This window comes from Terrapene carolina, unplaced genomic scaffold, assembly GCF_002925995.2.
Source record: "Terrapene carolina triunguis isolate 2854851 unplaced genomic scaffold, T_m_triunguis-2.0 Scaffold439, whole genome shotgun sequence".
In the NCBI taxonomy this organism is placed as follows: Eukaryota; Metazoa; Chordata; order Testudines; family Emydidae; genus Terrapene; species Terrapene triunguis.
Genome location: NW_020664790.1, coordinates 212,385 through 238,514, shown reverse-complemented (window position 1 = coordinate 238,514; position 26,130 = coordinate 212,385). Strand labels below are relative to the sequence as shown.

General features: G+C 40.9%; 1 protein-coding gene across 1 annotated transcript in view; it reads right to left on the bottom strand.

Moving 5' to 3' along the window:
- The window catches only part of NUP210 (nucleoporin 210), a 117,625-nt gene that overhangs the window by 11,432 nt on the left and 80,063 nt on the right, over positions 1-26,130 (bottom strand). The window contains exons 23-35 of the mRNA XM_024208793.3: positions 25,240-25,375; positions 23,884-23,946; positions 22,956-23,135; positions 20,309-20,389; positions 18,050-18,181; positions 17,659-17,817; positions 13,788-13,879; positions 10,137-10,311; positions 7,526-7,701; positions 5,864-6,081; positions 5,068-5,204; positions 4,089-4,212; positions 846-992 (exon numbers count right to left, since the gene is read on the bottom strand). Coding sequence (XP_024064561.2) covers positions 846-992; positions 4,089-4,212; positions 5,068-5,204; positions 5,864-6,081; positions 7,526-7,701; positions 10,137-10,311; positions 13,788-13,879; positions 17,659-17,817; positions 18,050-18,181; positions 20,309-20,389; positions 22,956-23,135; positions 23,884-23,946; positions 25,240-25,375 — 1,820 coding nt within the window. The remainder of the gene's footprint in view (positions 1-845; positions 993-4,088; positions 4,213-5,067; positions 5,205-5,863; positions 6,082-7,525; positions 7,702-10,136; positions 10,312-13,787; positions 13,880-17,658; positions 17,818-18,049; positions 18,182-20,308; positions 20,390-22,955; positions 23,136-23,883; positions 23,947-25,239; positions 25,376-26,130) is intronic.

Below are 26,130 nucleotides of genomic sequence, written 5' to 3'. Positions count from 1 at the left end.
GATTAGGCCCTTCCATTGCTGAAGAGGTTCCCAATGTCAGGGTATTTCTTGACACCTGAGTGCTCACGCATTCTCAGGTAGCAGTGGTGGCTTGTACTTTTTGTTTTTGTTTTGTCATCTGCAGTTAGCTAAGAAACTGAAGCCTTTCCTAACAGAAGCAGGCCCTGACACTGTCATCTGTGCCTTTTCCACATCCGGACTGGGCCACTGCAATGCAAGCTGAGGCTACCTTTATACAATTCAGCTAGAGCAAAATATGGCACCCCAATAGCTTTGTGAAGTGGATCAGCATGAGCACATTATGTCTCCGTTCCACAGATGGCACTCGCTTCCCATCCATTTCAAGTTGCAATGGAAAGACTCGTATGTGTGAAGTTATTCATATGGGTTTGCAGAATCAGGACCTTAATTTGTACTTTCAACCTTTCCGGAAGTGATCTAGGTAGTGGTTTCTTAGCATTAAAGTCTGGAATAATGATGCAGCCCAAAATTCTACCAAGTGCATCATTAAATCACAAAGGGTTGTATCATATAAGATTTCTCAAAACAGCATTATGCAGATAGGAGGACACATGGAAATTAATGAACCCCCACTAGTTCAGGACTTGTTTGAAAACATTAAGATCTTGACTGCTGTATGGAGCAAACAGTATCAGAGATTATACAAATGTCAGACAACTACACATCAGTAACAAGTTACACTTGGGACCCACTCCCTAATGCCTTGTGCATTCAAGACTCCCACTGGCTTCAACAGGAGTTCTGGATGCACAAGGAATGTTAGAATAAATTGCAGTAACACTGTAGCTCTGCATTTGCAATCTCAGCTTCTTTCCCCATCTTACCTGAAACTGCATCAAATCCAGGTTCTGCTGTAAAAATATCATGCGCTGGGAAATCAAATGCATCCTTATTAAAACGAAGGTGGCAGCCGATATTGGACTCTGGTTGTAGTTCTTTAATGGCTTCAATCTGAACAGGTGAACAGTCCCCTAAGGGGGAAAGAAATAGGCGTGTAAGATAAAAAGTGAACTTTGCTAATACAAAAGGATGGCTCAACATCATCTCTGAGAGGAAATTTCAAGTCATTCTGCCATCCTCATTATAATCTCAGACATACTATAAAAATGTCTTACAATAAGTAATGCAGTTGTCTTGTCTCACATGTAGCCTGAAAGAGTATGTATAACTGAAAGTTTTATAATGGTAGTTTAGATAAGTAAAAAAGAAATTTTTTGTCAGTCAGTTAGTCATATTGAACCATAGATTTCAGCTCATTTATACTTTTTTTCTATAGCTTGTACCTCATAAGTTAGGCAGACTCTAAAAGCCCCACTAAAAGGTATTTTTCAGTAGTTGTCAAGAGGAAAAATTATGTAATTTATTATTGGATTTGAACAGGCCAATAGTTTTCACAAAAATATACTAAAAATATCATTTCAACAAGTGCTGAATGTTAAGACTGTTCAATATTAACAGAAAGGCACTGTGATTAAATCAAGTATGGCTTATTAATCAGAAGATAAAATATGATATTTAACTTCACCTGTAAAGTGGTTCTAAAAAACAAATATTTTGGTGCAATTGTCAATCACAGTAATGGTGAGCATAAGCATGCTTAATGCTAAATATATTATTTTAAAAAGTCAATTACATTATAACAGCGAACTAATCAAGCTGTTGGTTGACTATTAGCTCCTTTTCATCAGCAATAAATGTGTCTGCTTTTCTTAATCTCTTGGTTTCAAAAATCATGAAAGTATCCATAATTCACAAAAATATTGAATCAAAGTATTTCCAAAAGAGCTCTATACAAAAGTATTAACAGAGGTTCCATACTACTCCATGTCCATTGCATGAAAAACAAAAGCCCAATTTAAAAAACAAATTTCAAGCTTGGAACTTCTGAAAACAAATACTTGCTTTGCTTACGGATATATCACAGAAAAATGGTGGTTTGGGTCAGACTTGACCTTTATCAAGACAAAACAAACTTTACAAGCATTTCTGTTTTCTCTGTTTAAATACAGAACAACAAATTTTCAAATGACAAAATTCCCAATAAAGCTGAAAATTGGGTTTTTGCAATTGTGCCAATTGGTACTCAGTTAAAAATCTGTCCGGAGTATCCTAAAATATTCTCTCTGTCTGCATCTGAAGAGAAGCTGCAACCTTCAGTATTTAAGTAGAAGAAACCTGAGTGATTTTAAAATTTGTTTTATTTTCATAAGGGCAAAACTGCGAATTGGATGGCTCAGGGAACCGGTAATTAGATACAGAGCCTTTCTTCACTAGGTTTCCCATTCAAATCCAGTCTGTCAGCACTGACTGAAAGGCCTCTGACATGGCCGGTGTGAGATAAGTGATAGCATCATTCCATGTGCTAGTAGAAAAGTGTCTAGATCACAAAAAATGTTACAAAATGATGCTCTTGCTGGCAATCTCAGCAGAGATATCAAGAACTGAACAGGCCTGGAGACTAATCTGTTCTCTCACTCTGAAAGTGGTTCCTCCCACACAAAGTTGAGATAATGTGTACAAGGCTTGAATAGACTCTGCCTGTGCTGTATCTATCCTGCAGAAAGAGGGAGTTAGCCTGCAGGGCCCTGACACTGGTGCGGGTCATGAGCACTAAATACAAGCAGACTATATTTTAATGGCCTATGACAATTAATGTGAGAGTCAGGTTCAAGTACACTTTCCTTGTACATCTTTTTTCCTTCATTTGTTGCAAGCAAAGGGGAAAATTACACTAGTTTTATTTCTGAAACCTCACCCATTTATTTAATTTGGAAATTCAAAATTTTAAACAGCCCTCGAACAGCTGGTTGAAAAGTAGGTGGATTCTTATTTTTATTATTATTCTTTTTTGCTAAAACCATTGAAATTCTCCCCATTTTTATCCCCAAAATGTGAACATTTTCTAAATCAGCTCTACTGATCAACTTTCTCAACTTTTTTCCTTTTTGGAAACCCAAAGGTTAATTCTCTTGGGAAAGTTGATGAAAATTCACTGAGCTATTTTGAGTTCGTTAACTGAAAATATTTTAAAACCCATACTTAAACAATGGTTCAAACTCCTCCACCACCCTCAAAAAAATGAGATTCCAGAATGATTCCTGTACACGTATTACAAATCAGTCATTTGTATGAAAGTGTTTTAGAGATGCTTATATCAGTTCAAAAATATGTTCATCTCTTTTTCCAATGTAACATATCAGAACCTTGTTCTGAGTTCCTTGTGGTTGTGACAGTATTGTGGCTCAAAGCATTAAGAGTACATCTACACTGAGAAAAACCGCCACAGCAGTGAGTCTCAGAGCGGGACTTGCACTACAGAGCTAAAAATAGCCACGCAGACATTCCTGCTTGGGCTCTGAAACCCAGCCAGGGTTCTGAGACTCATTGCCACAGCTTTTGGGTTTTTTTAGTATAGTCATACCCTTAGGCCTTACGATGATTATGAAGAGCTCACAGCATAGGACAGCAGAACTCCCATATTAACAGCTGGACAGCTCCTTGGCCACAAAAGAATCACATTGTGACTTCCTGATAGTACGTGGCAAAACTGGCATCTTAATGGTATATCACTATATGATGATGCCTCACTGCAATTCAGTATCTTCACACTATGCAACCTCCTGGCTCAATTCACCACAGTGTTGTGAACATCTCACTCACATAGCGCAGTTGCTGAGAGCGACAGGGAGTCTCAGCTCTTGCCTCCCCATCTTTCATGGCTACTGGGAGGGAAAGGTTGGGCTTTTTCTCCCCTCCCTCCTGGTTCTAGCCCAGCTGCTCGAAAGCTCTCACTGGCTGTCCATTTCCCCATCATTGGGTGTGGTGACTCAGGAGCATGCCCATGGTCCTCTCACTCTGAGATTTTGGCGGGGAAAGGAAAAAGCCAGTAAGTCCCTACAAACTCACAACATGACCATGATGACTCCCACATAACTTGCGAGGCAGTGGTGAAGCACTAGTGCAGGGTCCTTTCTTGCTACACTCCTAGATGCTAGAGGAGAGACAATGCATCATGCATGTGCAGTTAAGTAATGACCAGGCAAGCAGGAGAAGATTCAGTGCAGTACCTTTCAAATTTTTGCTTCTGTCCCCAGTTGCAACTATAACTTTTGAAGCTGCAACTCCTTGTAAGTTTGTTTTCACTCCAGTTACATGCATTGCTATAGTCCTTTGAGGAATACTGATCAATACCTGAAAAAAGACACCGAAGAATCCTGCTACAGAAGACTGTTAAATGAACACAAATTAAGGCAGGAATGGATTTTAGTAAGTCAAAAACTGATACTCCTCTCTCTCACACACACACCAGACAAAAGATGCATTTTTTTTTAAAGAAATGCTGCATTTCTCTAATTTTAGAAGTTGCTTTTTTAGGCAACTTAAGTTAGAAAAACATTTTACTATTTCTATTAATCCCTCATAAATCAGTCATAAAAAAACAGGCACAAAAAACGCTGTATTTAATTTAATTAAAAATAATGTCTGGTGCTCTTATGTCTGCTGATATTGTGACTTCAGTGTAGACAGAACTATTTCACTGAAGATCAAATAAATGCAACTCCCTTTAAATTCAGTAATACTGACTGGCCGATGTACTGTACATATGTTACCATATGAAAAAAATTCTGGTTGGTATCTCATTCAAACAGTGAAACTTCATTCAGAAAAGCAGAGCCTTAATCAAAAGTTGTTCAGCATCTGAAACCAACTTAGCCAAGCAAAGACATGAAGTGTGCCATATAAAAATAGTACAGGCTCAAACTACAAACTATTAAGTTTAATTGCCTTCTTTAACACAAACTATAACCATGATGCTTTGGAAGTACGCCAAATATTTTTCCCATCAATTCATCTTCTGCTCAAGATGAACAGTACAGATATAGGAACAAATTTATACATTTCCAAGAAAAAAAATTAAATAAGTGACAGTAACAGAAGCTTAACATTTTGTTGCTAAAAAAAAAAAAATGACTGTAGGTAGAAATATGTTCCTAACAAAGAGCAAACAAACCTCATCAGCACTAGTGGAAGTTAAAAGTCTCTCACCTCCCTGTAAGTTTTAAGTAGTCCAGGAATCTCATAATAAACAGTGACAACTCCTGAATCCCTTGCCACAGCTACACCTGTCCTTGGGTCAACCTGAAGAACACTGCTCAGTGAAGAGCTCCAGACTCCTGACAAGCCTATGAGAAAAGACTATTTGTAAATTAACTGCTTAACAGGGTTGCAATATGCTAGCCATGTTTGTTTTCAAACTGGAGTATGTATCTATAGGTACCCACCATTATATACACCAATTCCCACCAGAGAGAGAGTGTGTGTGTGTGTGTGTCTGTGTGTGTGTGTGTCTGTGTGTCTCCATCCCTACTATTAGCTATGCTATCCGATGTGTGGGGGCTAGATTCTGAGGTCCTTGCCTCAGAGCCACATTCTGCTCTCAGTTACACCAGCAGAAGTTCCACTCTTGCAAAAATCCCATTAAGGCCAAAGAACTAATTAGAGGATTGAGTAAAGGCCTCAAGACTGTGTCTTTGTATTATTATCCCTGTTAATTTTTTTTAACTAAGCCTTTTCCAGAATGTTTTATATTTTAAGAACAATTGAATTGGAAACTGCAGATGTTTGATGCCCGAGAGCTCAACACAAGTGAAATTTTTGAAAGCTGCAGTTGATCAAACTTATTTGTGGTGTTCAAAAGAATAGCGAGTGTCATTTGATTCTGATCATCATCATAAATAATGTATTTGGTTTCCCTAGACTGTCACAATGCATAGCACTACAAAGTTTCCATGGTAATTCAGAGCCAGCATTGAAATGCATTTAAACAGCTAGTGTTTCTTACCTTCTTGATTTATCAGTGTAGTACTAAAACAGATGACATCACCTACTACCATGTCTCTGAGCTCAGGGAAAATGGCATGTTGCACAGGAAGAGGGACATAATCTGCAATTCCACTGTGCTCTGTATCCCAAACCATAAGCAAGGTCAAGCCTACATTTACAGTTCGAATTACAAATGTATTGTTCGTGGTTCCTTTCCCAATCTGCACAAAGTCATCTCTGTAAATAAAAGGAAAAAAATGCTTTGGTTTTCAGAAAATTCTGCTATTCCCTTTACTCTCCTCCTGTCTGGTATTTATTCAATTTAAAAAAAAAAAAAAATCTCACTTTGCCTGGCTCCTTTTTTGGGATGGTTATTAACTGAGATTAACAAAAAGGAGCAAAAATATACAAATGATGTATTTAGTTGTCATTTAAGAAAATCTGAATCCTAACCACTGCACTGTGTAACATGGGGCACGGGTCACCTGCAGGTTTAAACTAGTGTAAATGGTGAATTTTCTGTAACTTGCAGTCTTTAAACCACGACCTGAGGACTTCAGTAACTCAGGCGGAGGTTAGAGGTCTATTTCAAGAGTGGGTGAGGTTCTGTGGCCTGCAATGTGCAGGAGGTCAGACTAGATGGTCACGATGGTCCCTTCTGACCTTAAAGTCTATGAGTCTGAGAGTCCAGAAGAGGAAATCATGAGGTCCTTATGACCTAATATATCATTTTCTTGCATTTCAAGAAGCTCTTAAAGAGAGGCAAGCCTCTTCTTTCACTTTTTCAGAGGAAAGCAATAAAATGAAAACCCTATGAATGGGTCTAACACTAAATGCAGCTGGTCAGCCATAATTTCTTAACTCTACTAGGTCAGTGTCTTCAAACTGCTACTGAGATATGCACTCTTACCAACACTGCACACTCCTGACCATACTAATACAAAGATATATCTATATGAGTGGGGGAAAGACAAGATAGCTTAAAAAAACCCATATCTTTCTTTTCCTCATGACTCTCACCCAAGTATTTACACAAGGAATTCTGTGGAAGACAAACTTTGTGCAGTAATCGTTGGGGAATTTGATGAACATCCCACTGACCAAATATGATTTTTTATTGTATCCTGGTGGTGCCCAAAAGCCCCAGTCAGGATCGCATCCCCATTGTGCTAAAGACTGTACAAACACATCTGAAGACACAGTCCCCACTCCAAATTCCCTAAGTTTAAGACAAGCTGCAATGAGTGTGACAAACAGCAGGAGGGAGGAAGGAGAGGAAGGGTAAGGCCGACACTAATAAGATCAACTTGTTACATAAGCCAACAACGTGTACAACTTAATGATTCAGAATCATTGGAAGCATATAAACGCATACACCCCCTGTTCCCACTGGCCCTCTGCCTAGGCATGACTTCATTTTGTCAGGTCACTACTGGTGACTAACTGGTGCCCTTCTTTCTGCCATCTCTGAAGGCTGTACACATTTCAGGAGTCAATCAATGATCCCAAGCCTGCGATCCCAAGGCTGCCACCAGAAGTACAGCCGCACTCTTGCTGACATAGCTTTATCCCTCCTTTTTTTTTTTTTTTTTACTGGGGCAGTTACCGTGACTGGTATAATACAATGTCTTTTACATTTCTTAGGTGCCCCTATAATTAATACTCTGATGTAGACACTTACCTGTTGGTTGCAAGGTTGAGCACAGAATTGTGCGAATGGAAGGTATCTCCAGAGTTATCATGGAAATGGACTGTGAAGGTTAATGTCACACCCAATGGTAGAGCCAACAGAGCCTCTTTGTTTTGAGTGTGCAGAACAGGACTAATAGAGATTCTCAGGTAGGAAACAGGAGACACCTGTATGACATTATCAGAGGGGTAGCCGTGTTAGTCTGAATCTGTAAAAAGTAACAGAGGGTCCTGTGGTACCTATACTTCTGTTAGTCTTAAAGGTGCCACAGGACCCTCTGTTACTGTATGACTTTAATAAAAGACGATATTCTGTAAAGTGCTTTTTTCCCTTGACTGTGGGGTGCCTATTAAATAAAGCTATTTAAATAATTTTCAGACACAGATACGTGTAGAGTTCTTTATGAACCACACATATTTTTAGTCTGGACATTACAACAGCATTGAGATGGAGCTTTTAATTTCACACAGGGCATATTATGTTTCATAAAGTCTTTGCAAAGTATCTCCTGCTCGTATAGCACCGGGAGCTGAGAAGCAATAATGACATGTAACAAATGCACAAATTACAGAGATGATGTGTTTATCTTGTAAAACAAAACCAGAAAATTCAACAGATACACAACTCAACTAATAACCTGCAGGCTTCTCCCCAGCAAAGGTGGATATACAAAGATTATACATCCCCAAGTATCAGCCCCTGGGTGAGTGGTGCATGAGGTACATATGAACAAGGGATGAGATTCTAACATCTGCTCCAGTATCTCTACACCAGGCAAAAGGCCTGGAGTGGCATAAAGGGACTCTAAAAGCCCAAGATCTGGCAGGGGGAAGATTTCCCCCAGTGCAGGAACAGTGGAAGACAGCTGTAAGGCTGCCCTCCAATGGCCACCTCTCAAGACCTGCTATAGAGGGGTGTGGCTCTAGCACTGTGGAGATTATGGGCAGCCAGGGAGAGGCTGCTGCAATTCAGACCGCTCCCCTGGGCTGTCTCTATTATATTGGTGCTGCAGGAGTTGCCCAGGACTAAGCCACTTTAGCTACATAACTTCTACTGGGCTGCGAGTTCTGTATTGCATCTCTAAGGGCATGTCTTCTCTACCCGCCGATCCGGCGGGTAGCAATCGGTCTATCGGGGATCGACTTACCGCGTCTAGTGAAGACGCGGTAAAATCGATCCCTGATCGCTCTGCCGTCGACTCCGGAAATCCACCTCGGCAAGAGGAGGCAGCGGAGTCGGCGGCAGCGGTCGACTTTCCCGCGTCCTCACCGCCAGGTAAGCCGACCTAAAATACGCAACTTCAGCTACGGTATTCATGTAGCTGAAGTTGCGTATCTTAGGTCGGACCCCCGCTGTAGTGTAGACCCAGCATCAGAGGCACAGCACAGAATCTCAGCCAGGACGTTCGAAGGGAATGCCCATGTTGCAGAAGGGGCCAGGCCACTCTGAAATAAACTCTCCTATGGCTTGACTGATTGGGCCCACCTTGCATCTGTTAAGCCCAGATTGGTCAGCAAGCTGCATTCTGCCGCTTTAATGGCTCCCTGCCCAAGAAAATCAGAATGGGTTTGCAATCCCTGCTCCCATCCTTCAAGCTGTTTAAAGAAATAAGCGTTGGTGCAAAAATAAAGACAATTTTTGCAGCAACACTTACCTGCAGGGAATCGTTCTTACGATGATGAATTCACAAATGTTTTGTTGTGGAAATGTATTTCCATTATTAATTAATAAAAGGAAAACCTGCTTGACTTATCTAGGCTAGCTATCAAAAGTAAAGGGACAATGTGTGTTTTCTCTGATATAGCTTTTGGAAAATAAATAATGGAAGGATAAAGGAAGGGGAAAAAAAAAAGCTTCAACTGTATAAAGAACAGTACTTTAAATGCCCCCCTCAAGGGTACCTTTCTTCTGAGCCAAGAGGCTCAGATAACAGAGTTTTACATTTTATCTCAAAATGTACATGTCAAAACTTGAAAAGGAAAGGACAGCATTGGCCTCAAGGAAACTGCATCTTCGGTGAGTCTGAAAACTGTGGCTAAAATATCAGTATGTACAGCTGTCTGCTCCACTAGCTGATGTAATAAGCTAAAATATCAGTGCATATGGCCATCTGCCCAACTAACTGATGTAACAAGATAACAAAAATGCCATTTTCCATGACAGACTTTCAAGCCTGTTTTACTTAACAGTCTCAAAACAGGGTCTGCAAGAGACAACTGCTAAATCTAATATTGATGAAAGCAGCTATTTATTTTTTAAGAACATCTCAGCTTTCTGAATATTTCTAGCATTAATGTTCTGATGTTTGGGTTGACGAGAGCCAGACGGCATGTGAGCAAGTGCTGAGCTTACCTCCCCACAAAGCTCTGGTATAGTATATCACTCCTTACTTTCATTGCCTCCCGCTGTTCCAGTAATACAGCGTCTCCTGAGCAAAGACTGCCAAAATACTCACATTGGTATATACAGTGAGATAGAGGAAGGAAGGCCCAGTGATTAGAGACCCAGTTGGTGTCATAGGAGCGTATGTTTTTAACGGATGAAACAGCATTAGCCTTAATTGTGTTCTGACCCTAGTGAAGGATAAAGAGAAAAATACTACCTTAACGGCAACTACAATGGTCTGGTTGACTCCAAACAGCTCCTGGGAAATTATTTCAATTGTTGATGATCCTATCAAGGACCCGGAGTTCAGAAAGCCTCTCTCATCAATCTGTACAACGGGAACTTTATTGGGACCATCCAGGACACGGTAACTCAGGGAAGCTACTCTGTCCCTTGATAAAGCAAAAACAGAAAGCTTTAAAAAAAAATAAAAAAAATCTACATTTACAACCAGATTTATTTAAACCAAGCATAAACTAGTGCTATCTGATATGTGCATTTACCATGTTTTTGCTATAAAGCCACAAAGCGCTGTAATCTAATCTAAGATTCAAGTGTTCAGATCTTGATTCAAGCCTTCCTGGAAAAAGTCTTATTTATGCTTGGGCATATATTAAAATCCACTTGCTGTCCACTACCTTACAGTGTCATCATTCACTGATGTGAACTTGATTCAGAATATTAATATATAAGGGTACAGCATGTGGCTTTCACAGACATTTTCCGCCAACAGTATTCAGTAGCACATTAGTCTACCAGGGTCAACACCGGTATTAAAGATAAAGACAGGGACATAATTAAGTAGTTCTCATCAGTTTCCTGGAAACTGTTTGTACACAAGGTTAATTTTTGGAATAAAACACTCCATGGTATTAGCATATTAATAAGTAAAGTGAGCAAACGTATAAACTCTAATTAGCAGGCATTCTGACTCACTGGATATTTTAAAGAACCACTTACACATGTTCTACCGTACATATAAACAACCTTCTCTTCTCTCTCCCCGCCCCCATGCATTTTTCCATTCAGCTGAGAATACAGCATTTTCCTTCTGTGGAACCCAACATGGAAACTGTATCCGGAGGGCCCTTCCTGGCTGGTCAAATAGTGAAGGTGCCAGGCTTGATTATACCACGGGATAAACTGTTTCTGGTGGCATTGTGACAGATATGGCAACTTCCTGCACTCTCCCTGAAAGGCCTTAGTTTATGTGTTATTGTGGGCTGGGATTGTATGTAACCTCTTTGGGGGAGATGTGACAGATATTGCAACCCCACGGAGCATCTTTAGGGTCCATTGTTTTAAATGAATGGTTTATGTATGATTATTTCATTCTTCATGAAGAAGGACTATCACAGCTCCTCTAGGAACTGAGGCTGTGAGTGGTGATTAAGGGGAATCAGCCTAGTTGTTATATCTCCCTCCCCAGCCGCCCCGAGGTATCACTTCCCAGAGAGGCTTACATATACTAGTTCAAACTGGATTCTCCTGAGGCCAACAGATAAAAGGACTTTTGGATAAATAGCCTGAGTTTAAACTGACTCAAAGCCTTCTTTCTGATCCAGTCAACAGTCAGAATTTTCTGTCCAAGGGGGGGGGCCCTCGATACTTGCAGAAGAGTTGGAAAGACTTGATCTAGTACGGCCCCCTAAGACTGATGGATGACCTGTGATAAGCTTTTAGCATGTCTGTAGGTTCTTTTATTGTTTTTATATGTCTACTCTGTAGTGCTTTCGCCTCAAGAATAAATATGCTTGCTTAGAAAGAGCTGTGTGGTAATGTTTAACTGCGGTCAATTTCGCTGTTCATAGCCTTTGGCGAGAAAGCCAAGCACAGACGCTGGCCTGGTTAGGCAGTTTCGCTTGCTGGGAATATCCCTGTGTAAGGAAGGAACAGTGGAGTCTGGAAAACTCCCAGTCAGGAGGGAGAAAGTGGCGGGTCTCTACCCAAAAGAGATGAAGGCTGAGGAGTCGGGAGCCTAGAGAAGATTCCTTTGGGGGACCATGAGGGAAGAATACATGTGCAGTTACCCTGAACTGTGACAGGAATATCCCAGGATAGCGGAAATGGTCTGACCATTGTGGGAGATGTGCAATGAAAAGGAATACGCGAATTATTCTCCATTGGTTGGGCTCTCACCTTCTCAGAGTAACCACAAAAAGCCTTAAGAGGAGAGGGCAGGGAGCCATAAGGATTAATTTAATTTATTGACCATACCAAGTGTGCTAGGCCATTTACAGAACAAGACACACGGTCTTTGCCCCTGATAACTTATAGGCTAAATGGCAGATTCTGATACTCTTACTCACTTTACGTCATGAGGAGTCTCATCATCTCCAATAGTGCTGTGTGTTGAGTAAGGTACTATTCAGTATGAGCAAGGATATGAGGTTTAGAAACAATACGCTAGGTGTTAGAAATAACATCACAGCTGATAATATGAGAGTAATAGAGGGAAGTTGGGGGAGGGAAATCAAGGATTACAATTAAACTCATGGGATTGTCCATGTATGTTAGCGCTACTGGGGGTTTTTTGGGGTGGGGTGGAGGAGATCCTTTATTGCATGGTGTTTACAGCACCAGTACTGGATTTTGATTAATTAATGTATTTACTGTTAAGACACATGAATGAATTCAGTGCATCATGCCTCAGGCAGCCAAAGAATGATGCAGCCAATGGAGACATGGTCAAATTTTAAAGCTTTCCTCCCCTGGAGAAAGCAGTGGTGCAAACACCATTTGTCCTGACCCCCTGGGTAAATCCCCTGTGGAAAGTAGCTGCCCCTTTCTAGCATTGGGCTTGAAATTTTCAGCCGCTAAGAAACTATATCAAGCCTGAAATAAGTTTAAAGAACAATTCTTTGAAAAGTTACAATATAAAAATGGCACCTCCTTATTCAGCAGATCTGTTCCCTGACTTTGGTAGGAAAAATGTTTCTGCTTTTTTCAATCCCTATAGCTCTGTCTAGCCAGTGTTAGCAATTGGGAGTGAAAGCAGGTTTCTTTTCGGACTCACAAGCCATCATGAGAGCTATTAACTAAGTTCCAAATGAAGGGCAAAATCCTGTCCTGTCCTACCCAGTTACACCTCTGTAATCCTATTGAAGACAGAGTTACAGATGTGTAACCAAGACCAGAGTTACTAGTGATAATACATGAGCCAGACTTGCAGATCAAGCCTGGCTGGGACAAAAAAAAAATAGTCTTTTCTAAGTTGTAAACTGTACAAACTAGAGCTGGAAATCATTAAGAAATAATACATCTGGAATGACATGCCATTTTTTACACTGCTACTTCTCAAAATACAATCATTTTAAGTAACTGTGACATGTAAAAAATCTCAAGAGACAAAAATCAATATTTATTATTTTTAAGAACCAAAATGCAGATTTTACCATGGTGACGTGAAAGTTTAGTAAATAAAAACATTACCAACAATCAGTGGATTTAAGTTGTGATCTTTAGGTAAAACACTTTCTGGTCTCACAATCTAGTCCCAGCCTCTCAGTCAGAAGAACTTCAAGGAGCTGGTTTTCAGAAGTGCTGAATACCCACAACTCAAGTTAAAGTCAGCTACAGATTCCCAGCACCTCTTAAAACCAAGACCTAAAAGTTCTCAGACCTATATGACTGTGTAGGTATAGCTTTCTAACCAAGGAAAGACAAGTACAAGATTTGATAGAAAACAAATGTAGAGATAAAGGGCTACTAATCATCAGATAAATCCTTCAATATAAGAATGTACAGGGAGACTTTTTTTTTTTAAATGAAACAGACAAAAAAGGGTTATTTTAAACATCAAGAATTATACTTTACAGCTACAATAAATTGCTGACACATAGGCCCACTGTAAAAAATGACCACTTACCTGTTTGTTTGAAGTTTAATAAATGAGTTAGGTGACATTAAGATCTGCTCCGCATCTACTTGTGGAGTAACTAGAAGAAGTTTATCAAATACCTGGAAAATAAAAACTAGCCTTGTTTATTTCTACAAGCAGCTAGCTACTGAGGAACATTTACTTCTATTTATTCTTCCTCTTCCAAAACAAAATTAAGAAAAGGAACATAAAATAGGGACATAAGAACAACTGTTTTGAGCTTCGTAGTGATAATGCCTTAACTATATTTTAATATACAGGATTAACAAGTTGTGCACTAGTTTAGGAATGATGTGAATAAATGTGAGGCAGTCCAGATGAGAGCAACAGAAGTGATAAAAGGTTTAGAAAATGTGACTTATAAGGAAATGTTTAAAAAAAAAAAAAAAACAACCTGGGCATGTTTGGTCTTAATAAAAGAAGACCAGGGGGACCTGATAATAGTCCTCATGTGTGTTATGGTCTGTTACAAAGAGGATTGTGATCAATTGTTCTCCATGTCACCAAATGTAGGACAAGAAGTAACTGTCTTATTCTGCAGTAACGGCGATTTAGGTTAGATATTAGGAAAAACTTTTTAATTATAAGGATAGTTTATTTCTGGAATAGACTTCCAAGGAAGGTTGTGGAATTCCCATCACTGGAGGTTTTTAAGAACAGTTTGAACAGACAACTGTCAGGGATGGTCTAGCTTTACTTGGTCCTGCCTAACATGGGAGGCTGGACTAAATGATCTCTCAAGGTATCTTCCAGTCCTACATTTCTAGGACTTCTATGATTCTATGTATGGCATACTGAAAAGATGTACAGTTGAAGAAAAAAATATTATCAAGGCAAACAGAACAAATTGCAATGAAAATAAAAATCACCTTTTTAATCTGTTTAATACATAAGCTCTCTGTTTCCCTTTGAAGTGGGAGATTTTTATTTATGTAGATGATGAGAAATAGTATGGCTTCTCAATTTATTGTGGATGGATTAGATCTCTGCACAGAGCATTGTCTGCCTCTGTGTTTTCCCCAGCTTTGTGTTTTAGATTGAATATATTAGAAGGACTTCGCAATAAGGTGTTAAAAATCTTTTGAAAAATTAAAATTTAAAGCAGTTTTTAAATATTTCTATTCTATGAAGTAGTGGAAAAATCAAAGAAATACAAGATTAAATATCACATATGGAGGTTCTGACTTATGCTACATAGTATATTTTGTCCATTATTCCTGTAAAAAAATGCACTTCTATAAGCATATATGTTGTATTTCCCAATTGTTTCTCAGTACAAGGATATAATGTCATGCTAGAGAGTCTGTAGATGTGGAGCAATTCATTCATAAGTTTATTGTATACACATATGCACATGTATATTATACATAAGGCTATGTTTTAGTCATGGGTATTTTTAGTAAAAGTCATGGATAGTCATTGATAAACAAAAATTCACAGGCCTGTGACCTGTCCATGACTTTTACTAAAAATACCCGCTGTGACTAAAACTTGGGCAGGGGGGCAGGACTGCTTGGGGGGGGGGGGGAAGGGGGGGGGGGGTAGAGGTGACCTGAGACCCCTGCTGGTACTGGGGGAAGTCTCTGCTGCCTTTTTAATGATTTTTTCATGTGATTTAGTAGCTGGAACAAGGAGAAGGAGCCAGCACCAAGTCACCAGCCAGCTCTCTGGAGACCACCAGCAAATCCTATGGGGTCCACGATCACAGTGTGTGAAAACTGCTGGTATTATGCAAGGGACAGTGAGCCTCAAACCTTTATCATTAGACAAAAAGGTGAATGTATTTACAGAACAGAGTAGGATATGTATCCTAATCAGTAGTACTTGTAGCCACATGACCCTGAGCACCTCCGGAGAGCCCCCAGTTCTCATTAAAAGTGATGGAAGCTGAGAGTGCTCAGCATTTCTGAGGAAGTGGGAGGCACTTCACGGGGTTGGGTCTTCCTGCTTGATTAAGGTTAGCAGCATTTAGCCCTTACACAGGCAAGGGGAAAAAAAGAATCACTAAAGAGGGAAGTTGCCAACATGCTAGTTTTTGAATGATACTTTGTAGTGTTCATTATACCCAGTTTGTGGCGTTAAAGAATAAAAATTTAAACCACTGTACAGAATAGTCATTCATTCTAAAGAGAGGAGCAATTTTTTATTTTTCCATTCAACTGGTTTGCAATTTAAAGACCTTGAAATGCACCATTTCAATTTCAGGGTGCTGCTAACAATGAATATCAAGAATCCAGCTAAGAAAGTACAATTGACTCATGAAGCTTCCAACTCTATTATCAATACCATCACTTCAATAATAAGTCTGACACTGCACTAGAGTCAAGACCTCAAATGACCTTTAAAAAAAAAAAAAAGCTCAGTATTAAAATATTAATAGCTTTCTACAACCACCTCTGAGATTTTTAATTTGATTATGGTGACATATTAACCACTAAACCCATAGGCAAACAATGCTAGCCCACCATCCACAATATATGCCAAGATTTAAGAATGAGAAGCATAATAACTGGTAGATAAAGAAGATCGTGTTAAAGCTTGCACCACCTTGTGCTTTAATATGATGTAAAACATACTTCTGTAAATAAGGGCAGAATCCTGCAATCACTTATGCATGTGAATAACTTTAACCATGTGGCTTTAATGGGCCTACTTAAAAGGTAATGTTTCTCACATGCATGTTTGCAAAAACAGTGTTGAAATGTTTTCCTGCTATAAACTGAAAAGAAAAAAAAATATTCACAAATTGTTGCTGTTCGTAACTTATCTGTAACAATATACTGTGCACATTTGAAGTATTGTCACTTAGGAGCAATGGTGAAAATGCAAAGGCTGCAATTTTAAAGAAACGTTTAAAATATGATTTTTAATAATAGGCAACAGAGGTGTTTACATTTTAGAACTTGGGAAGATTCAGTCTCTCTCGTCAAAAGCCAGGCACAGCTGGCTTTTCAACATAACAGCTTGTGAGGAGGGGGGTAAATGCTGGCTGTCTCATTTCTTGAATAATGCTCATTTCTCTTCACAGTGAACCTAGACATCTGACTAAATGGTATACTTTTCTAACATTTCTTCACTGGATTCTCCCCACATTTATTCTCGACTCACAGCAACAGTGACCTTACTCACTGTTTCAAAAGATAACACTGAAATTTCCATCATGTTGTTTTTAATATGTATTGCTCAGATCATTCCCCCCTGTGGTAAAATCCAGGGGGTGGAGATGCTCTCCCCACATTGGGCCACTGAGAGCTGGATTTTGTCCCCCAAATGCTACCTTTGTGGACCCCAGGGTGGTGGAGGTGAAATTCTTTCTCTGAGTGGATCTAGTAGGCATGATATGGATCTAGGTTACTATCAAGAAAACCCTTCTAAATCCATGTTACTGAGATCAGACCACACTGGTAAAATGGCACTGAAGACCCGAAGAAACCATTATATGGCTTGCAGTGACTCTGCATCACCACTACACAAAATTAATCTATACTGTATCTTAATGGGGCCACTGATAATGTAGTTTGAAAGAGCCACTTCCATAGTATGTTAAAGGCTACTTTTCCTTAATAGCACAGCCAACTTCCAGTACTGCCCTATCTAAAAAGAAAATTCAACAAAATTACATTCAGACACTATCAGGGAAGGAATGCCCAACACTTAACCCCAAATTAATAGATGAGTAACTTCTCTCTTAGTAGTGGGAGATGCCACCTATGCACCAATATCTAGAGTGGGGGCTTAGACTGGAACTGCATCTTTACATCTGCATTCCTTGCTCTAAAGTATTTAATTTAGACCTGCAATATTGATTAATACTGTAGTTTCTTGTTTAAAATGAGACAAGCCGACCAGAACATTTTACCTGAATTTGGATTTCATCTGACAGCTCTCCTGCCAGGCTGTGAAACTGTTCAGCAGTAGGATCAAGGGCTTTCACAATGACCTTCAGCCCTGTTCTTCCCTTTGCTCTGCCATAAACATCCATAGCAAAATTATATTTTGCTGGAAGCTGAAGAGAAGCCTGAAATAGGAAATACTCATTATCTGTGTTCAAGGAAATACTTGGAGTTGACAAGAAAGAAATTCCATCTTTGTGCCTGATGCGGGCACCCTCCTTTTGAGCAAATGGAAGCAGCAGATCTCCTCAATTCCCATCCTGGGGAAATTTAAGCATCACAAAAAAAAGACACTGACACTGACACACACACACACACACACCCCTTATCCATTTCTGGGCCCACAGTAGATTTTACCTCATTGTGTCTTGTCTTGATGTCCAGGATATCTCTCTTGGTGACAGACCAGTGAAACGTTAACCCTGGCAATGCATTGCCAAACGAGAAAGGGGTCTGATTACTGGTGATGCCCATCACATAAACTGGCATCTGAAAGCAGACAAATGGAGCTTTGCTTGAAAAAGGTGCAACTTTAGGACAGAAATTAGTTATACAAGTAAGGAAGGAACACAGTAACTCAACACAAAATGCCCAAGCCAACTGAAGAGGTTTATTACTCAAGAAATAATACTTTTTAAAATATTGGGTTACCAAGTGCACCTTTAAAGTGATATCATGTATAGAACTCTCACAATGACATATCCTTTTGCATCAAAAAACTTTAAACCACTCCCTTTTGTAAGAGGCCCTACCACAACTAAGTGCTGATTCATTTCATCAGAAGCCTCAGCAGCTGGTCATATGGAGGAAGAAGAACAGGAGTACTTGTGGCACCTTAGAGACTAACAAATTTATTAGAGCATAAGCTTTTCGATGCATCTGAAGAAGTGGGCTGTAGCCCACGAAAGCTTATGCTCTAATAAATTTGTTAGTCTCTAAGGTGCCACAAGTACTCCTGTTCTTTTTGCGGATACAGACTAACACGGCTGCTACTCTGAAACCTGTCATATGGAGGAGTCACTCATCCTATGTGGCCCCCTTAACAACTGAAACATCGTACACATTCTTACATTCTCTACTGTTTTGACTAGGCAGTCTCTCCTCTGTGCTGGTTGGCTGTTTGTGCCAACCCGCTCCTTCCCCCCTGCCCAGTTTGTGACAACATGATATACATATAATAAATATCCAAAAGGTGGAAATACCAGGCAAGAAGAATAATTATTTAGCCTGGTACAAGTACGTAACTAGGCTTAATGGGATGAAATTAAGAAATGATTTAGACTAAATATCTGAAACAGGTTCCTAACAGTGACATAACTAAGACTGAAATAGTCTCTCAAAGCAATTGGTTGAGGTCCCATATTTTGAAATATTAGAGTCAGACTGGACATACTACATATTTTCCTGAAAGGAGGATAGACCAGACAACCCATCTCCAAATGAAAAGATTCCCTGGTGGTCATGCCAACATGGCAGATTGCTAATTTTTGGTTCTACATTGAGTTCTGGCTCTAGCAAGTCCAAAGCAAGAACAGAAATAGAATTCCTTTTCTTCTTGTTTGCACCCTATTTGCGTGATCCTCTCTTGAAAGAGGTCAGAGTCTCCTTGTGGTTGGAGAAACACTGTCTTAAAGGAGAAACAGCTATCATTAAAGATGAAGAAGCATGAGTGTAAGACGGGGTGGGCAAACTTTTTGGCCCGAGGGCCAAATCTGGGTATGGAAATTGTATGTTGGGCAATGAATGCTCATGAAATTGGGGGCTGGGGTGCAGGAGGGCTGGAGGTCCGGCTGAGTGTGCAGGCTCTGGGGTGGGGCTGAGGAGTTGGGGGTGCAGGAGGATGCTCCAGGCTGGGATCAAGGGGTTTGGAGGGCAGGAGAGGATCAGGGCTGGGGCAGGGGGTTGGGGCTGGGGCACGGGAGGGGGTCAGGGAGGCAGGATCTGGGCAGCACTTACCTCAAGCAGCTCCCAGAAACAGTGGCATGTCCCTCCTCCAGCTCCTACGCGGAGGTGCAGCCAGGAGGCTCTGCGCGCTGCCCTGTCCGCAGGCGGGGCCGGGCTTGGGGCAGGGGCAGCGCGTGGAGCCCCCAGCAAGCTCCCTACGCGTAGGAACCAGAGGCGGGACATGCCGCAGCTTCCGGGAGCCATGCAGAGTGGGGCAAGACCTCGACCCCACTCCCCGGCAGGAGCGCCAGAGTGGGGCAAGCCCTGGACCCCGCTTCCTGGCGGGAGCTCAAGGGCCGGATTAAAACATCTGGAGGGCCATATGTGGCCCCCGAGCCATAGTTTGCCCACCACTGGTGTAAGAGCATATGCTTTATTGTGGCACAAATAGTGTCTGATTAGGTTAAATAGTAAGATGCCCAGAATAACACCGAGAAGTGAATGAGGGTTTGCATCACCATTTAATTAATTTAAAAAAAAATCACGAGTTAATGTGTTCTTCCACAAGATCAAGCTTAGAACTTTGGTTGGTTGATGTGAAAATGCTTCCCAACTAAACTATTAACTTTTTCTTTGTAATGCTCATTAGCACATTTCCTTTGAAAATTAAATATCAAAATAAACAAACAAAAAGAGTGGGAGAGAAAAAACTCTAAGGGTAATTCAGCTAACCTGTGTACCGGTTTTCATTCGTGTAATGGGTGCACGGATTCTAACAGCCACAAGCCGTACGACTTCGACTTCCACTTTATCCTAAAAGGAAAAAAAGCTCTGTAAGAGGCAGACCATTTCATTTAATGACCTCGGTGAACTAGATTTTTAGTATCAGCTAGATGACAAGTTCCCAAATGACACATATCAAAGCAGGGACTTCAGACTTGCCCTTGATTAACGTAGGCTACGCTGAGGTTCACACAGCAGAGCCTCCTGTCGGCACAAAGCTCAGTGCAGGATCAGGGCCTTTGTAATGAACCGCTGCACTGGATCCACCCCAGTTACCTCAAAATTGCAAGGCAGGGGTTGGAGCAGCCTACGGTACAAACAAATGAGAGGCAGTGGGCACTGACAGGACAGCCAGGATCTTTGTCCGGGGAACTGATCTTGTTACCTGAAAGACTGGAACCACTGACTTCAAGCAGAGAAAAGCTTTAAAACACCTGGTTTTATGATGCAGTTGGTGACAAAGGGAAACAATGATTACGCTTCTCCCCATAACAAGTGGGTTTCACTGGCATGTGTCTCGTCAAAACCTCTTGCACCAAGTGTTAAAGTTTAAAAGAATACAGTGTTTTTTTAAAAAGATAGAGTGACAGAAATGTCTTTTTGCAATAAGAAATCAAAATGATTGATTTAGTAGATTTTTCTGTTTGTGTGATCCTGATTAAAATGGAAGTGTGAAAACAAACCAACTGCTCCCCCCTCCCTCCTGCCACACACTGTAATGATCTGCAATGACTTGTTTGTTTTCTTTTATTCTCCCCGTAAAAAAATCAACAAACAAATTTGCAGAAAAAAATTGAAGGGAAAAAAATCCTTGCAGTTTAACTGAAATCCTCTGACACAACAGATGAAACCACAGACTTGATATAAATCAATACACTATAAATCCAATGTCAAATCAAAGTCAACTCAGTACAGAATGCTTGTCCATAAAAGGGCACATCAAAATCCAGCTGAGTAAAGCCCTAACAACATGAGAGTATTTATGTTCTCAGACTGAAAAAAACCACTATGGCAGAAGGGGAAAAACAAAGTCACAGATACATATTAGTTGTTGCTTAATTTAAAAGGCACCCTGATGAGAATGGAGTGGTGTTTTAAATGGATGTGGTCCGGAGATTGCTGTTTAATTCCAGCTTAGATAAAATATGGAATGTGTTTACTTATCTACTGTACTGAAGTCTAATCTGTAGAGGATGTGTCTATTGCAGAAGACCAATATACACATTGGCATAATTCAGTATGATTGTCAATTTGACAGCAAGATAGATTGTAAACTACCAGGGGAAGAGCCCATGTCTTCCAACATATCTGTGACGTGCATAGCACCATAACAGCACTACTTAAAAAATAAATAGTCTTTGCTCAAGACTACAGAGTTGATGACTAGCAGATCTAAGAAGGAGAAGATGGGGTCTCCAGGAGGAAGAGAAGTGAGTGATTCCAGATGGGGAGAGTAACAGTGCAAGACAGAAAGGGAGCCAGACAATCACAAAATGGAAAAATAGGAGGAAGAAAACTAGGGGGAGAAGGGTGGAATGGAGAACAAGAGAGAGAATAGGAAAGAATAAGAATGAGAGGGAGATAGATGTGAAACTTGGTGATTTCTCTTCTCTGCATCTCCTGTCATTTCCAGAGTTTTATCTCTGAAGTGCAGTTGTGGGGACAGGACCAGACCTGATGGTCACAAGGTAGGAGATTTGGCTTCCTAGTTCAATCTGCTGCCTTGCAGAAGCCACAGGCAGACATTGCTGTCCCTGAGTTACAGACACAGCCAATACTTTAACAAAATTCTGATCTGTCTCCATTGCTTGTCTCACCTGGGAATCTCCCTGTGCCCCCCCATGAAGGCCAAAGGGCTCCACTGTGCAGTAGTTGCCCAAACCCTACCTCAGGCAAACACAAAAGACAAAGAGCTATGAGCCTCATGTGCAACACCTAGAGAACGTTGCACTTTTTTTGCTTTAGAAGCAGGCCTCTACCTGTCTGCCTGCACCTGCCTCCAGGCTTAGTGACTGCCCTCACTACTGGCACCAACAGGAGCAGTTCCTGGGTTTCATGGCCTGTACCTGGCAGCATGGCACAGACTACAGCAGAGGACTAACTCTGGCCTTGCTTCACTCCCCACAAACTTAGCAGCTGACTGAGATACTTCAGTATTTTGTTATCTAAGGAAGCCATGGACCTCAAGGGGGAAAAGAAAAAAAACCAAAACACCCTTCCAGGCAACCACGAGGTAACTTCTAGGGATCAGCAGTCTCAACCTTTGTTACTGTGGCAGGGCTGGCCTGGACGGATTCTTTCAGCAGTTTTACCAGTCAAGCCTATAGATGTCAAATGTAATGAGACTGTCCTGGGTTTTGTGCAGAACTGAACTTTCAGGTGGTGAGATGCACAATTTAAGGATCTATTGAAGATATTTCTCACGTTCCAAAGCGAATGCACTAAATCACAATCTGGAGAGTGAGAAATCTTTATCCCAGTGGAACTAGTGAAGTTATTGTGACAAGATTTTATTTTTGATTTTGGACACAGTCCATGTACTAAACCAAGATCAACATTAACTGGTTCTGTGACACATGAGATGATAAAGTGTTACCTGAGACACCACCACAATTTGCCCGGTCTCTGCATCCACAGCTTGAACCACTCCAGTTACTGTCCCATTTCCAATTGCCTCTCCTCTTACAAGGCCAGTGCTGTTCACTGATGCGATCCTCTCATCACTGATGGAGAAAATTATGTTGGACTGAGGTTGAGGGCCTCCTTCTGAAGTAATCTATAGTTACACAGAGACCAATGCTCATCAACAGATTGCATCCATCACAGCTCTGCTCTAGTTAATATTTGCACAGGGCCAGGGTGCACAATAGAGGGGGTGGCTACTCACAGCTTCCTTTCTTTGCACAGACTGCACGAGGACAAATGGGTGGGCATCTGTACTCCCCAACAGCACCTAGACCCCCATCTACCTCACACACCAGCACGTGGGGCAGGACCGGTGCATGGGGAGCTGGAAATGGGGACAAGAAGCTACATGCATAAAGGGTTGTTGCAGCACGCATGCTGCATCCCCATGCCAGGGAATTTAAGGAGCAATTCTGCCTCCCTGTATTCCTCGCAGGTGGTGTGACTCTGCTCTGTGCCTTGCTTTGCGTACTTAGCCCACAGCTGTCAGTTTTATATTGGTGACAGGTTTACTGAACACCACAACTCATCCTGGGAGGGCTGGCTTTTCATTCGAGTGAGATAAATATCAAAATATTGTTCTGGCTACATGCTAAAACAGAAAGGTGGTCAAGTGTGAAGATATTCAACTGGCCTCTGTGCTGGAGAGGAGTTCTGGTCTGAATGTAGCTATGATACCAAGCTAAATATCAACATCCACAAAATAATAATAATAATAATAATAATAAAAAAAATTAAGATAGTATCATGGAAGCAAAGCAGTTAGAACTTCTCTAAGAATGTATTACAACGACTTCTCAAACAGGAATTACAGTGGAACAAATGTAAAAATACCTCACCTGAATCACTGCTCCTATGATCAGGGTAACTTTTCTCGGCAATAGCCTAAATGGAGGAAAGACCTAGAAATGAAAGCACAAACATTTGTGTTGTCACCACTATCTGATTCCGATGAATTATGCCTCCGAACAGCATATACAGGTTTGTGTGGCAACTTCCTTAGCCTGAGCAAACTAAGCCTCTAGAAAGTGCTGTTAACCCAGGTCCTTAGCTATGTTTGCAGAGAAGTACTACTACACTTCTCGAATGCTGTAGGAGATTAGTGTTTGGACACATTTTGGAAATAAAAGTATTTTTTTCAGGTATTTTACAGGGGAAAAAATGAAGACTGTGCCTGATATAAATGGAAGGGGGCTGGGGGGGGGAGCTCCCTTTTTATGGACACCCAGCCAGCCAGCCAGTTCACTATAAATCCCTCTTGGTAGTTGTTCTCTACTTGCTTTACCTGTAAAGGGTTAAAAAGTCTCCCTACATAGGTAAAAGAAAGGGAGTGGGCGGCTGACCAAAAGAGCCAATGGGAAGGCTAGAACTTTTTAAAATTGGGAAAAAAACTTTCCCTTTTTGTCTGTGTTATTCTCCCGGAGAGCAGAGACAGGGCTGGAACTATGCTGTAAAAAGCTTTGGGCCAGGTATGAAAAATCACCAGATCATACCTAGAAACTACTCATTTGAAATCCCAGATATGTAAGTAGATCAGGAAATGTCTAGGAAGAAGCGATTAGGTTTATCTCTTTTATTTCTTTATGGCTTGTGGACTCCTCTGTGCTAACGCCAGGTGCTTTTGTTTTGCTTGTAACCGTTAAGCTGGACCTCAAGAGAGCTATCTTGAAGCTTAATCCTTGTAATTGTTTTTTTTTAAATCTAGCAAAAAGCCTAAGTACCAAATGTATTTTCTTTCTTTTTGTTTTTAATAAAATGTACCTTTTTTAAAGGCCAGGATTGAATTTTTGGCCCCTAAGAGGTTTGTGCATATGTTGTTTAATTAGCTGGTGGCAACAGCTGATTTCCTTTGTTTTCTTTCTCAGCTCTTCCCGGGGGAGGGGGGTGAAAGGGCTTGAGGGTTGAAGGAATTCCCAAGTGCGCCTTCCTGGGTTTCCAAAGGGGGTTTTTGCACTTGGGTGGTGGCAGCATCTACCTATCCAAAGTCAGAAAAAAGCTGTAACCTTGAGAGTTTAATACAAGCCTGGAGTGGCCAGTATTAATTTTTAGAATCCTTGCAGGCCCCCACCTTCTGCACTCGAAGTGCCAGAGTGGGGAATCAGCTTTGACAGTGCCAAATTACTGTTTTCATACCACTCCGGCCCCACCATAACAAGCATTTCAGATAACATACAATTAGAAATGAAGTTATTTACTTCAATCTGTTGGGGAGCAGAATTGATTTCTTGTCCATTTTTATCAGCGACTGTTGCTGTAAGGCTGGTTTGACCTATGACCGTGCCGTGAACTAGAAAAGCAGCAGTATGGTCATCAAGAGCTTCATCGAGAGGACTGGAGCAAAAGAAAATACATTAAATTAGGGAGGTCATTGAATGAATTACATTAATAAAAGGGTGACTTAGTGCACATGGGATTCATTTATCATCTCAAGGAGTTTTAGGTGACAAAGTCCTAAGCAGAATAATATGTAGGGATCTCAGTTCAGTATGGAGCAGCAGGAATATTGACTTCTTAACTGCCTGAAGCTGGCGTACCTTTACATCCAGGATGAAGCACTGATAGCACAGCACACGTAAGGATACATCCCTGATGCCTGAACCCTAACTAGTCAGAGTACAGAAGGCTTCTGTTTCCACTGATACTAGTTCTTAAACCTTCATCTATTTCCAAGTTAGAAAATATAAAGGGCTTCTAGATGATATGATGATACAGTTCTGTCATTTCTAGAAACTCAGTAACAAACACAATACAATGAGTTGGATACTCTCATACTGATCTCCAGACAGGCATTTATTCACTTCACATCATTTCCACATTCTCTGCTCTTGTGATGCTCAGAATGGAATGAAGTGCTACAGTGCATGACTAAGGGTATGTCTACACTACGAGGGTAATTCGATTTTACTTAAATCGAATATGTGGAATCGATATTGCAAAGTCGAACGTGTGTGTCCACACTAAGGACACACTAAGGACAGTAATTCGACTTTGTGAGTCCACACTAACGGGGCGAGCGTCGATATTGGAAGCGGTGCACTGTGGGCAGCTATCCCACAGTTCCCGCAGTCCCCGCTGCCCATCGGAAT